Source organism: Loxodonta africana, chromosome 4 (genome assembly GCF_030014295.1).
Source record: "Loxodonta africana isolate mLoxAfr1 chromosome 4, mLoxAfr1.hap2, whole genome shotgun sequence".
Classification (NCBI taxonomy): domain Eukaryota; kingdom Metazoa; phylum Chordata; class Mammalia; order Proboscidea; family Elephantidae; genus Loxodonta; species Loxodonta africana.
In genome coordinates, this window is record NC_087345.1 from 129,043,490 (window position 1) to 129,057,675 (window position 14,186).

Consider the following 14,186-nt stretch of genomic DNA (forward strand, 5'->3'; position numbering starts at 1 on the left):
CTCCTGAAATTGTGTTATTTAAGTACCTATATTTCAAGTGCAATAAAGATTATCTCACTTTGATATTCTTGCCTTAATAAAGAAATAAATATAATTTTTCCTTCTTTCCAATCTAGACTAACAATAGTTGAAATGCAGAATGGTGACTGTGCGGTCTATGGCTCCAACTTTAAAGGCTATACAGAAAACTGCTCAACTCCAAACACATATATCTGCATGCAGAGGGTTGTATAAGGCACTTATGATTTACAAATCATAAAGGGTGCAGAAGACACAGAAGCACTCCTGAATGTTCTCTCTTTTAAATTTCCACAAAGAAAATTTCTATAAGGAGATTCAACCAATGTTTATTGAATTATCTATTTGCATATGTCATCCCACAAAAGGCAACTTCACAGGCAAAGAAGATTTGAATTTATCTTCTATGGCAGTGTTTATTATTATTATTATTTTTAGAATTTTGAGTAATGAAAAGACTTGTTTTTAAATTTAATAAACTTTTGAAGATACCCAGGGTTGATGTAAATTGTACGCTATGATGTTTAAAAGTGTATACAAATGTGAAGCTAACTGGCTTTTAGAAGCCTTTCAAAGTCTAAGCACTTGAAATTTAAATAAACCTGCAGCTGGTGAAAAAAAAAAAAAAGCAGCTGGTGAGGGGGGTATTATTGTTGTTGTTGGGTGCCATCGAGTTGATATAAACTTATAGTGACCCAATGTGACAAAGTAGAACTGTCCCATAGGGTTTTCTTGGCTGTAATCTTTACAGAAGCAGATTGCTAGGTCTTTCATCTGTGTAGCTGCTGGCTGGGTTCAAACAGCCAGACTTCTGGTTAGCAGCCAAGCACTTAACCATTGCACTACCAGGGCTCCTTGAAAGGTATATTGTAGTCCATTACACTATACTGTATATTTGAAAACATTCATACTAAAAATTGGAAAGCTACAAAAATACTAACTTCAAAAAAGTTGCTATCAAATGAATACAGCACATGCTAAGTTTTACAGAAGCTGAATTACTCCTTCCACTAAGAATATGGCACTGAGTGCTATAAAGAATAAAAAGTAAACAAGAGAGTTTGAGGAGGCCTTACAAAGTTTATGGAAAGAAATTACATTTGAGTTGAGCACAGTGAATAGAATTTACCTAGACAAAACTTTAGGTGAACAGGATTTCGGGAAAATGGAACAATACTTAGAAATGTGACAAAATAGGAAGAATTCAAAGGCCAGTTTGATGGGAGCAGAATAATGAAGAGGGCAAGGAACATATGAAGTGGTGGGCTGTCAGGCAAAGGCTAAATCACACAGGGCTTTGTACATTCCATTGGTAATTTAGGATTTTATTCTAAGTGCAACAGACAATTGGTGTGTTTTATGTAGTAAAATGGAGATTAAAATATGGGCTGAACAACTGATTAAGGGAGAATGAACAGAAAAATTCCCTGAAAAAATAATTATTCCCTATACAGCCGATCAAGGGTAAAGGGATGTGTTGTCTCAAATTAATGTATACCCCCCAAAATTAACAACGCTTAACTTTTATAACAAATACTCAGAAACGTTCTGTCATACTTGTTTCTGTTTGTGGAAATAACAACAACAACAAAATACTATATTATAAAAAAACTTATGGAAAACATTACTAAACTGACCAGGAAGTAAGAAATCTGTAGAATCTCAGGATTAAATAAAAACGGAGATACCTAGAGAAAACCACTCCCTGAAACTGGATCTCATTCTGGTGGTTTATAATGAAACTTGAGGAACCTGAGTCTCTATCTGATGGTTGGCAGGGACCCCTGAGAACCGAAGAGAAACCTAGGGGCCAACTAACCCAAAAGGTTGAATAAATGTTATCTTTCTAAAACTGGGATTCAAAAAAAGCTATAGGGAGGCAGAGCCAAGATGGCAGAATAGACAGACGTTTCCGATGAGCCCTCTTTCCAAGAAAGACCTGAAAAAACAAGTGAAACGAGTATATTTATGACAAGCTAGGAGCCCTGAACTTCAAAGGCAAGCTTAGAAAAGGAACTAAGGATCAGGGGGAGGAAGAGATGGTTCAGAAGTGGAGAGGATTTACCAGACCTGAATAGCGGGGAGCACTCAGGCACCATTCCTGGGGGCAGAGGCGGCAGGCTGGTACTAGCGCTTGTCTGCAGTTTTCTCAGGGAGAAGCAGCCAGCCACACAGCCTACTCACACCTCTGGAACTAGAGAAAAACAGCACTCTCAGCAAAAAGTAAGTACTTACGTATATTTAACCACCACCCCTCGCCCCTGGCTACCAAGCCAGCTTCAGAGGCTGTCTGCCCTGGGCTTGAGATAGGCCCTGTTGAGCAGCTAGAGCCATCCTCCCAGTCTTGGCGATGGAAAAACTTTATAATTAGGGGAAAAGATAATTTTCCACCTCCACTAACCAGGGGAGCTCGGGACAGAAGTGGCTCCTGTCCAGGCATAAACAGTCTGTGGACTTTGAGTACCTTTCCCCTCTGAATTGTCCTATGTGGGCCAACTTCAGGAGAGTAGGGTCTGGTTGGCAGACTCCAACCGTTTCAGCTGTGCCACAGAGAGGTGGCTGTTTGATGTTTGACATTGCTTTACATATTAAACAGGGTCCTCACCTACCCACATCAGGGGCCTAAGGACTGATAGCTCCACTCAGGCCACCCAGCCACCTGTGACAGGGGTCTAAGGTTAACTGGTATCTCCCAGTCATTACAACCAAAAACATTGGGTGCCCACGGTCTGTCTGCAGAACACCCACCTTTATGCTCTAGGGAACAGGGACACGTTTTCCTCAGAGACACGTGGGGTATGATTCTCAGCCCCTTGCCTTGCTCAGAGTGTGACCCCCTGCTGCAACCAGATACCGGTACCTACACCAATCACCCCTGCCCATCTAAGACTGTAGGACAGAGCCTGTACCACACACTTGATGATCAGCTACATGGACACCGAAGCTGAATTCATACAAGAAAAGTGAATGCACTCCTACACTGGTAAACCTGATAACAGCTCTAGCCATCTGGGGACAGGACATCAGAGCTCCAAAGGCAAAAATAGTCAAGCTAGCTCACTCAAGCAACCCATTTGGGCATATCAAAACAAAACAAAGCAAGACACAGTAGGCAAGCATAAAATAAACTAATACAATAACTTATAGATGGCTAAAGACAAGAGTCAATATCAAGTCACATAAAGAAACAGACCATGATAACCTCAACAAGCTCTCAAAACAAAGAATCAAGGGATCTTCTAGACGAAAGTGCCTTCCTGGAATCACCAGAAGCAGAATACAAAAGATTAATATATAGAGCCCTTCAAGACATCAAGAAGGAAACGAGGCAATATGCAGAAAGGATAAGGAAGAACACACAGATAAAGCAATGGAAGAAATTAAAAAGATTATTCAGGAACATAATGAAAAGTTTAATAAGCTGGAAAAATCCATAGACAGACAGCAATCAGAAATTCAAAAGATTAACAATCAAATTACATGAGTAGACAACTCAATAGAATGTCAGAGGAGCAGAACTGAGCAAGTGGAAGACAGAATTTCTGAACTCGAAGATAAATCACTTGGCACTAATATATTTGGAGAAAAATCAGATAAAAGAATTTTAAAAAATGAAGGCACCTTAAGAGTCATGTGGGATCCTAGTAAGAGAAATAACCTACTAGTGAGGGATAACAGAAAATACAGAGAGAATTGTTGAAGATTTGTTGGCAGAAAACTTCTCTGATATCGTGAAAGATGAGAAGATATCTATCCAAGATGCTCATCGAACATCACATAAGGTAGATATTAAAAGAAAGTCACCAAGATATATTGTAGACAAACTTGCCAAAACCAAAGATAAAGAGAGAATTTTAAGAGCACCTAGGGATAAATGAAAAGTCACCTACAAAGGAGAGCCAATAAGAATAAGCTCAAATTCCTTGGCAGAAACCATGCAGGCAAGAAGGCAATAGGATGACTTATATGAAAAATTCAAGGAAAAAAATTACCAGCCAAGAATCAAAAAAATAAATCAAGATTAAAAAAAAAAAAAAAGCTCAATGCAGGGTAACAGCTATGTCATTATGTAAAAGAAGACAACATTATAAAAATAAAGAGGGACTAAGAAATGTAGTCATAGATCTTCCATATGGAGAGGAAGATAGGGCAATACAAAGAAGTAAAAGTTAGGTTTAAATTTAGAAAAATAGGGGTAAATAATAAGGTAACCACAAACTACCTTACACACCAAAATAAAATACAAGAAAAAAATAGAGACTTAGCCAAAACAAAATCAACAACAACAAATATGAGGAAAGGACAATGTATAAAGAAAATCTACTCAGCACATAAAATTAAGTGGGAGAAAGAAACTGTCAACAACACACAAAAAAACACATCAAAATGATAGCACTAAATTCATACCTATCCATAATTATGCTGAAAGTAAATAGACTAAATACATCAATAAAGAGGCAGAGAGTGGCAGAGTGAATTCAAAAACACAATCCATCTATATGCTGCCTACAAAAGACACAAATTAGACTTAGAGACAAAAACAAACTGAAACTCAAAGGCTGGAAAAAAATGTATCAAACAAACAACAACCAAAAAAGAGCAGGAGTGACAATATTAATTTCTAACAAAATAGACTAAAGTTAAATCCATCAGAAAGGATAAGGAAGGACACTATATAATGATTAAAGGGACAATATATTAAGAAGATATAACCATATTAAATATTTATGCACCCAATGACAGGGCAGCAAGATAAATAAAACAAACCCCATTAGCACTGAAAAGTGAGATAGACAGCTCCACAATAATAGTAGGAGACTTCAACACACCACTTTCCGTGAAGGACAGGACATCCAAAAAGAAGCTCAGTAAAGACACAGAAGATCTAAATGCCACAATAAACTAACTTGACCTTAAAAACATATGCAGAACACTCCACCCAGTAGCAGCCAAGTATGCTTCCTTTTCTAGTGCACATGGAACATTCTCTAGAATAGGCCACATATTCGGTCATAAAGCAAGCCTTAGCAGAATCCAAAACACTGAAATATTACAAAGCATCTTCTCTGAACATAAGGCCATGAAAGTAGAAATCAATAACAGAAAAAACAGGGATAAGAAATCAGATACTTGGAAACTGAACAATACCCTGCTCAAAAAAGACTGGATTATAGAAGACATTAAGGATGGAATAAAGAAATTCATAGAATCCAATGAGAATGAAAACACTTCCTATCAGAACCTTTGGGACACAGCAAAAGCAGCGCTCAGAGGTGAATTTATATCAATAAATGCATACATCCAAAAAGAAGAAAGGACCAAATCACTATTTACAATAGCAGAAAGATGGAAGCAACCAAGGTGCCCATCGACAGATGAATGGATAAATAAATTATGGTAGATTCACACAATGGAATACCACGCATCAATAAAGAACAGTGAAGAATCTGTGAAACATTTCATAACATGGAGAAATCTGGAAGGCATTATGATGAGTGAAATTAGACAGTTGCAAAAGGACAAATATTGTATAAGACCACTCTTATAAGAACTCGAGAAATAGTTTAAACAGAGAAGAAAATATTCTTTGATGATTATGAGAGGGTGGAGGGAGGGAGAGTGGGAGAGGGGTACTCACTAATTAGATAGTAGATAAGAACTACTTTAGGTGACAGGAAAGACAACACACAATACAGGTGAGGTCAGCACAAGAGGACTAAACCAATAGCAAGGAAGTTTCCAGAATAAACTGAATGCTTCAAAGGCCACTGTAGCAGGGGCGGGGGTTTGGGGACCATGGTTTCAGGGGACATGTAAGTCAATTGGCATAATAAAATCTATTAAGAAAACATCCTGCATCCCACTTTGGAGAGTGGCTTCTGGGGTCTTAATCGCTAGCAAGTGTCCATCTAAAACACATCAGTTGGTCTCAACACACCTGGATCAAAGGAGAATGAAGAACACTAAGGACACAGGTAATTATGAGCCCAAGAGACAGAAAGGGCCACATGAACCAGAGACTATATCAGCCTGAGACCAGAAGAACTAGATGGTGCTTGGCTACAACTCATGACTGCCCTGACAAGGAACACAACAGGGAACACCTGAGGGAGCAGGAGAGTAGTGTGATGGCCCAGGACAGGAACCATTCCCAAAGCCAGCTCTTCAAACAGGGATTGGGCTGGACTATGGGATGGAGAGGGATGCTTGTGAGGAGTGAGCTTCTTGGATCAGGCAGACCCTTAAGATTATTTGGGGGAGTTGAGCGAGTACAGGGAGTTGGAAGCTGGCAAAAAGGACAGGAAAAGAGAGAATGGAGGGAGGGAACGGGATGTCTCATTAGGGGGAGAGAAATGGGGAGTATGTAGCAGGTGTATATAAGTTTTTTTGTGAGAGACTGACTTGATTTGTAAACTTTTACTTAAAGTACAATAAAAACTAAAAAAAGTGAGATGATGTATAAAGTTTAAGTGTGAAGCTCAGTGAAAATTTGTCTATGTATATATATATCCATGCAGCTACAAGCCATTTTGAGATAGAGACTATTTCTAGCACCGGCAAGTGTTGCTCTGTTCCCTTTTCCTATCAATAATCCTCAGCCCCTGGACTGCCACTATTCTGATTTCTAACTCCATAAATTGTTTTGTCTGTTCTTAAACATCTTATAAATAGAATTATGGAACATGCACCCTTTGTTTCTACATTCATTTATTCAGCATTACTTCCGTGAGGTTTTTCATTGCTAATGTAGAATTATATTTTATGAATAAACAACAATTTGTCAACTCTCCTACTCTTGGTTATTCTAGTTGTTTGAAGTTTTTGAATATTTTGAGTAAAACTTTTGTAAACATTCTTGTATTTCTTGTACATGTTTTTTGTGAATATGTATCCTTATTTCTCTTGAACATGTATCAAGGAGTTGAATTTCTAAGTCACAGTATGGGCCTATATTTAGTTCTAGTAGAAAATACTGAACCTTTTTCCAAGGTATTAGGAAGAATGTGTAATTTCATTGGTAATTTATGTGAGTTTCTGTTGCTCCACATCCCTGCCAATATTTAGTATTGTCAATCTTTAATTTTACACATTCTGGACTGTATTTAGCTATGATCTATAATTGCAGCTTTAATATGAATTCTCCAAGTGACTAATGGTGGTGAAACTCTTTTGGTCATTTGGATATCTTCTCCTACATATTTTTTAAATCTTTTGGTCATTATTTATTGACTTACTCTTAAATATATTTGTATATCTTAGATGCAAACATTCTATCAGTTATATGGATTACAATATTTCCTTTTGTTCAGTAATTTTAGTTTTCAATGTTCTCTTGTAAAGAGAATGGAGTCTTTCAATAAAAAGAAAATTTAATTTAATTGTCGTTAGGTGATGGTGAGTGGGTTCCAACTACCAGCGACTCTATGTGCAACAGAACGTAACACTGCATGGTCCTGCGCCATCCTCACAATCATTGCTAGGCTTGAGCCTATTGTTGCAGCCACTATGTCAGTCCCTCTAGTTAAGGGTCGTCCTTTTTTCTGTTGACCCTCTACTCTACCAAGCATGATGTACTTCTCCAGGGTCTGGCCCCTCCCGATATGTTCAAAGTAAGTGAGACGAAGTCTCTCCATCCTCATTTTTAATGAACATTCTGGTTGTAATTCTTCCAAGACATATTTTTTCGTTCTTTGGCAGTCCATGGTATATTCAATATTCTTTGCCAACAACATAATTCAAAGGCATTAATTCTTCTTTGGTCTTCCAGCCTTGTGTCAGGTGTACCTTAGTCCTTAAAGTAATTGTTATGGTTAAGATTGTATGTCAGTTTGGCTGAGCCATGATTCTCAGTGTTTTGGCAGTTGTATAATATTGCTATCACTTTCCTATATGAAGTGCAGCAGTGGGCTCATGCTCATGGAATTCACTAGTCTTATCACGTTCCCCGTAATCCTGAAGCAGCTGGCTTGACAGAAAATGGAATGGCCTTCTAAAGACACAATTACTGTACCAGCTAGGTGGCAATATCTTGCAGAGTTGGAGCAGTGTTATTCAGGAGGCTGTATATGCTCTAGACCAATGTCCAATATACGGTGTTGTTTCTCCCATAACCAGGATTCATGGGTCCAGGAGTCAAGGGGTTAAAATGGAAGTGGCACCACTCACTATTACCCCTGCTGACCAACTCATAAAATTTTTGCTTCCTGTCCCTGAGACCTTATGCTCTGCAGGTCTAGAGGTCTTAGTTACAAAGGTAGTCAGGCTCCAACCTGTAGAAACATCACTGATTCCACCAAACTGGAAGTTAAGAACAGCACCTGGTCACTTTGGGCTCCTTAAACCTCTGGATCAATAGGAAAGCGATCACAACATTATACAACTGTCAAAACGCGGAGAATCATGGCCCACCAAGTTGACACACAATCTTAACCATCACAGTAACATCTTGCTTTTTAACACTTTAAAGAGATCTTTTACAGCAGATTTACCTAATGCAATGCATCTTTTTTGATTTCTTGACTGCTGCTTCCATGGGCATTGGTTGTGTTCCCAAGTAAAATGAAATCCTTGACAACTTCAATCTTTTCTCCGTTTATGATGACGTTGCTCATTGGTCCAGTTGTGAAGATTTTTGTTTTCTTTATGTTGAGGTGCAATCCACACTGAAGGCTGTGGTCCTTGATCTTCATCAGTAAGAACTTCAAGTCCTCTCCACTTCCAGCAAGCAAGGTTATGTGCATTTTGCAGGTTGTTAATGAGCCTTTCTCCAATCCTGATGCCCATTCTTCTTCATATAGTTCAGCTTCTTAGATTATTTGCTCAGCATACAGATTGAATAAGTGTGGTGAAAAGATACAACCCTGACACCCACCTTTCCTGACTTTAAGCCATGCGGTGTCCCCTTGTTCTGTTTGAGCAACTGCTTCTTGTTCTATGTACAGGTTCCTCATGAGCAAAATTAAGTGTCCTGGAATTCCCATTCCTCACACTGTTATTCATAATCTGTTATGATCCACACAGTCGAATGCCTTTGCATAGTCAATAAAGCACTGGTAAACATCCTTCTGTTATTCTCTGCTTTCAGCCAGGATCCATCTGATGTCAGCAATAATATCCCTTGTTCCACGTCCTCTTCTGAATGCAACTTAAATTTCTGGCATTTCTCTATGTACTGCTACAACAGCTTTTGAATGATCTCCAGCAAAATTTTACTTGTGTGTGATATTAGTGATATTGTTTAAAAATGTCTGAATTCTGTTGGATCACCTTTCTTCGGAATAGGCATCAATATGAATCTCTTCCAGTTGGTTGGCCAGGTAGCTTTCTTCCAAATTTCTTGCCATGGGCGATTGAGCACTTCCAGAGCTGCATTCGTTTGCTGAAACATCTTGATTGGTATCCCACCAATTCCTGAAGGCTTATTTTTTGACAATGCTTTCAGTGCAGCTTGGACCTCTTCCTTTAGTACCATCAGGTCTTGATCATGTGATACTTCCTAAAGTGGTTTAATGTCTACCAATTATTTTAGTATATCAGCTCTGTGTAATCCTTCCATTCTCTTTTGATGATTCCTGTGTGGTTTAGTATTTTCTCCTTAGAATTCTTCAATATTGCAACTCGAGGCTTGAATTTTTTCTTCAGTTCTTTCAGCTTGAGAAATGCTGAGTGTGCTCTTTCCTCTTGGTTTTCTATCTCCAGGTATTTATTTGCACATGTCATTATAATACTTTGTCTTCTCATACTGCCCTTTGAAATACTTGGTTCAGCTCTTTTACTTCATCGTTTCTTCCATTCACTTTCGCTACTCAGCATTCAACAGCAACTTTCAAAGTCTCTTCTGACGTTCATTTTGGTCTTTTCTTTCTTTCCTGTCTTTTTTAGGACTTCTTGCTTTCTTCATGTATGATGTGCGTAATGTCATTCCACAACTCATCTGGTCTTCAGTCAGTATTCAATGTGTCAAATTTATTTTTCAGATGGTCTCTAAATTCAGGTGGGATATATTCAAGTTCTTACTTTTGCTCTCGTGACTTGTTCTAATTTTCTTCAGCTTCACCTTGAACTTGCATATAAGCAATCGATGGTCTGTTCCACAGTCAGTCCCTGGCCTTATTTTCACTGAAGACATTGAGCTTTTCCATCGTCTCTGTCCACAGATGTAGTCGATATGATTCCAGTGTATTCCATCTGGAGAGCTCCGCATGTATAGTCACCATTGATGTTGCTGAGAAAAGGTATTTGCAATGAAGAAGTCATTGGTCTTTCAAAATTCTATCATGCAATTTCCAGCATCGTTTCTATCATCAAGGCCATATTTTCCAATATTTCTTTGTTTCCAACTTTTGTGTTCCAATCACCAGTAATTATTAAGGCATTTTAATTGCATGTTTGATCAATTTCAGACCTAGAAGTTGATAAAAATCTTCAATTTTTTCATCTTTGGCATTGGCGGTGGTGCATAGTTTTGAATAATTGTCATATTAATTGGCCTTCCTTGTAGGCATATGCATATTGTCCTATCACTGACAGCATTATACTTCAGGATAAAAAAAAATCTTATTAATTTAATTTTAGTAAGGTCTAATTAATTAATACTTTCTTTTTTATCTCTCCTTCCTCCTTTTTTTTGTTTTCTTTTGGTCTTAATTAAGGAATGTTTTTCTATCCACACAGTCATAAAGATATTATTATTTTTCTTTTGGAACTGATTCAAGTTAATTTTTGTATGCTTATGATGTGAAAAGTAAAGATCAAAATTACTTTTATTTTGTTAAGCACCATTTAGTGAAAAGATCATTATTTTCCACACTGAATTGCAGTGATGTTTTGTCAAAACTGAGGTTACCGTATATTTGGCAGTCTATTTCTGGTCTCTCGTCTGGTCCATTGATCTATTCTTGAGCCAGTACTATCCAAAACCTAACCAAACCAATCTCATTGGCATCGAGTTGATATCAACTCATAGTGATCCTATAAGACAGAGTAGAACTGCCACATAGGATTTTCAAGGAGCAGCTGGTGGATTCAAACTGCTGACCTTTTGGTTAACAGCCAAGCTCGTAATCACTGCACCACCAGGCCTCCTACTATAAAAAAAAAAACTATACTGTGTTAAAATAGTGTAGTTTTATAGGTAATCTTGATACCTCACTTCATTATTTTTTAATAATTGCCTTGAATATTGTAGATCATTTTTATGTATATATAAAGCACACATATATCATCTTCTTTCTTTACAGACATACGTGCACATGCACACACACACACAATGGGAGTTTTTTTTACTGAAATTGTATAGAATCTATAAGCCAGTTAGGGGAAAACTGACACCTTAACAATATTGACTCTTCCCATCCATGGACACAAAATATCTGACATTTATTTACGTTTTCTTCTTTTCTCACAGCAAATGTGTCCGTTTCAGCAGAAAGTCTTATAAAATAGTCAGGAAGTTGAGCTGTACTTAGAAAACCCTCGTAATCAACTCATAGAGATAAATAGCATGACTCTTCTTGAACTGGAAGAGAACAAAAAATGACATCACAAACATTCCTTCTAAGGCTATGATTCTTAGAATATTAACTGAAAGTACAATGTGATGTTTGATAATAGCCTGCACAGAACTAAAAAATAAAGGGGGTGGGCTACTTTTCTAATAGAAAATACCTGTATTTCATGAAGTCCAAGAATCCAAGGATAGAGTAAAACTTATTATTACTGAAAATATGCAAGGTATTTTAGGTCAGACTGGTGAAAGGCCCCAGGCCTAGTAATATTTTTAGATATAACTGTTTCCTGTGTGGTTGGTTGCGCCCAGAGAGCTGCTATTTTTATATTCTGTACTTAACCATTAATTTCTATTGTAGGACAGACAGATAGAAAAAGACATTAGCCTATATATTTATTTATTTCTCTTTATAATTTGCCTTAAGCTTATACCAAAGGCCATCAAAAGTTGTTAAATTCAGACTTTTGTCCCAAGACTTAAGACCTCCTTTTTTCTAGGGAAAACACATTCCACAAAGGCCTGGCATTCTCCTCTAATAAGCAGGTATTTATAATTTTCAAGGTATTTATTTATTTTACTCAAGATCTAGCATTTTTAATTTTCAGCAAAATTGTATGAAAACTAGTTGGATAGAAAGATGTGAAGTTAGATTTATAAATAAGTAGACATGCATTCAAATAGTTTGATTGATCAATCCATAGGTAGATGATAGGCAGACTAGAACAGACTTGACTTTATTGAACTTTATTATGATAACCATCAGAAATGAGGGCAACAGAAAATTTTTGCAATGAACACTTTATATCTATATAGAAAGAGAGTTGAAAAAACAATCAAACCAAATACTCCAATAGAAAAACATACAGAATATCCTCTTTAGACTTATATTTTCAGTAATACACAGAATAGCTATGAACTGTTGAAGTACCAAAATTATTCTCAAGCCTTGAAATACTTCTAAGTTTCCTTTTGATCTAGAACATATTTAACATATTAAGTAACAAGTTTGATGTAAAATTTAAGTTTGGGGGCTCTTAACATGTACAAACGGACCTAATAATTGTAGCAATTACAAAATTATTAATACATGACTTCTGACATCAGAGCATCTCATACTGTGGAGAAAATTGCACAAAACAAAGCAGAAGGTAATGACTAGTTGACATAGAGAGTAAACGGCAAGATGAGTACTTAGGAAGAACAGATGAATTTTTATTAAAAAGTTTTCATGAAAGAGGTAGAATTTGAGTCATACTTTAAATAATTACCTGAAAATGATGGAGCAATATAGGAGAAAAAACTTATACACTGGAAAAAGAGACATGCTTGATTGACAACATGAAGGTTCTTAAGAATAGATCATGATTAAAGAGGTAATCTAGGTGTCCTCATGAACATGGAGGCAGATGTCATAGTATATAAAGACGGAAAAGAATGTAGATTTTGTGAAACTCAGAGGACTTGCCACATCAGGCAGAGAATTTGGCTTTTCTTCACTATGCAGTGAGTATCAAATAATTCAACCTGTGCCATAAATTCGTAACTGTAATTAGAAAAAAAAGTTTAACTTGAGTAACAGCTCCAAACTCGTATCCCATAACAACTTATTTCCTAAATCTTTTTTGAGTTCCAATGATTTTCTGTTTTTAAAGACACTGCCTTATTTGAAATAGGTTCCAAATAGTTCAAAGTTTAATTACAGCTCTATCTCTTTATGCACCATTTATTTTAGTGATGGAATCCTTTGGTCCACAAATTCATAGAAAAAAACTCTTGTGTTGTCTTCAACATATTTCTGTTTTGCAGCAATGAGTGAAGAAACCGTGACTTACTCTGAGTTGCGACTTCAAACTTCATCCCAGCGGCGGAGAAGAATGCCTGAAGTATCTGGAACCAAAGGGATCAAGTGTTTTGAACCTATAGGTACATGATTTTCTCAAGTTTGTTTTATTTTACCTCATATTTTAAAACAATGCCTAAAATATGTATTAAATTAAACATTGCAACTACACATGCAGACTTTTACACATAAACAAAAATATGATCTTTATAATCTTAAAATGTAGATTATGACTTTTAAAAATTACACCACCTCCAACATGGCCTCAGATGCAGAAATTAAATGCTTTTCAAGTGAGTAAATATATTTTGCATAAAGTGATTTTATTTACCACATTTATTCTTTGTAAGATTTCAGAGCCCCAGTACTAATTTGAGAAATAAAGAAAATTAATCAAGCATTGATTCACCCCTTCTGTGAATTTGTGGTTATTTCTCTTATTTATTTAATTTTCAAAAATATACCTGCCATCATCACATATTCAAAAATTTTTTTTCATTCAGCATTTTACCATTATTATGTTTCTATTTTACTACTTTAATTTCATTATTATCATTTACTTGCCACACATGGTTATAGGCGTTTTGGGCAATAGCCCTATCATTTGAATGATTGTTTGCCTCCATATTTTAACTGATATTCATAGCACAGTGATGAGCACTTAGTGCCATCAACCTTTTCAATATCTAAGTGTTGAACTAATTCTTTAGGAGAGATTTCCACCAGTATAAATACCTAAGTGTGTGAACATTATTATGGTTCTTGTTACATATTGATAAAATGACTTTTTATAATTCTATATTTATAACAGCAACAAAA

At 36.6% G+C, this 14,186-nt stretch overlaps 1 protein-coding gene across 3 annotated transcripts in view; it reads left to right on the forward strand.

Moving 5' to 3' along the window:
• The window catches only part of KLRK1 (killer cell lectin like receptor K1), a 61,003-nt gene that overhangs the window by 24,758 nt on the left and 22,059 nt on the right, over positions 1-14,186 (forward strand). Inside the window, exon 8 of one of the 3 annotated variants that reach the window (XR_010321901.1) lies at positions 13,334-13,450. Coding sequence is in view for 2 of the 3 variants with exons in the window: in XM_003423020.3 (XP_003423068.3) it covers positions 117-234 (118 nt within the window). In the remaining variant the exon portion in view is untranslated. Of the gene's footprint in view, positions 1-116; positions 8,323-13,333; positions 13,709-14,186 lie in introns of those variants that run through there. The other 2 variants (XM_064284605.1, XM_003423020.3) reach the window with 2 other exon arrangements.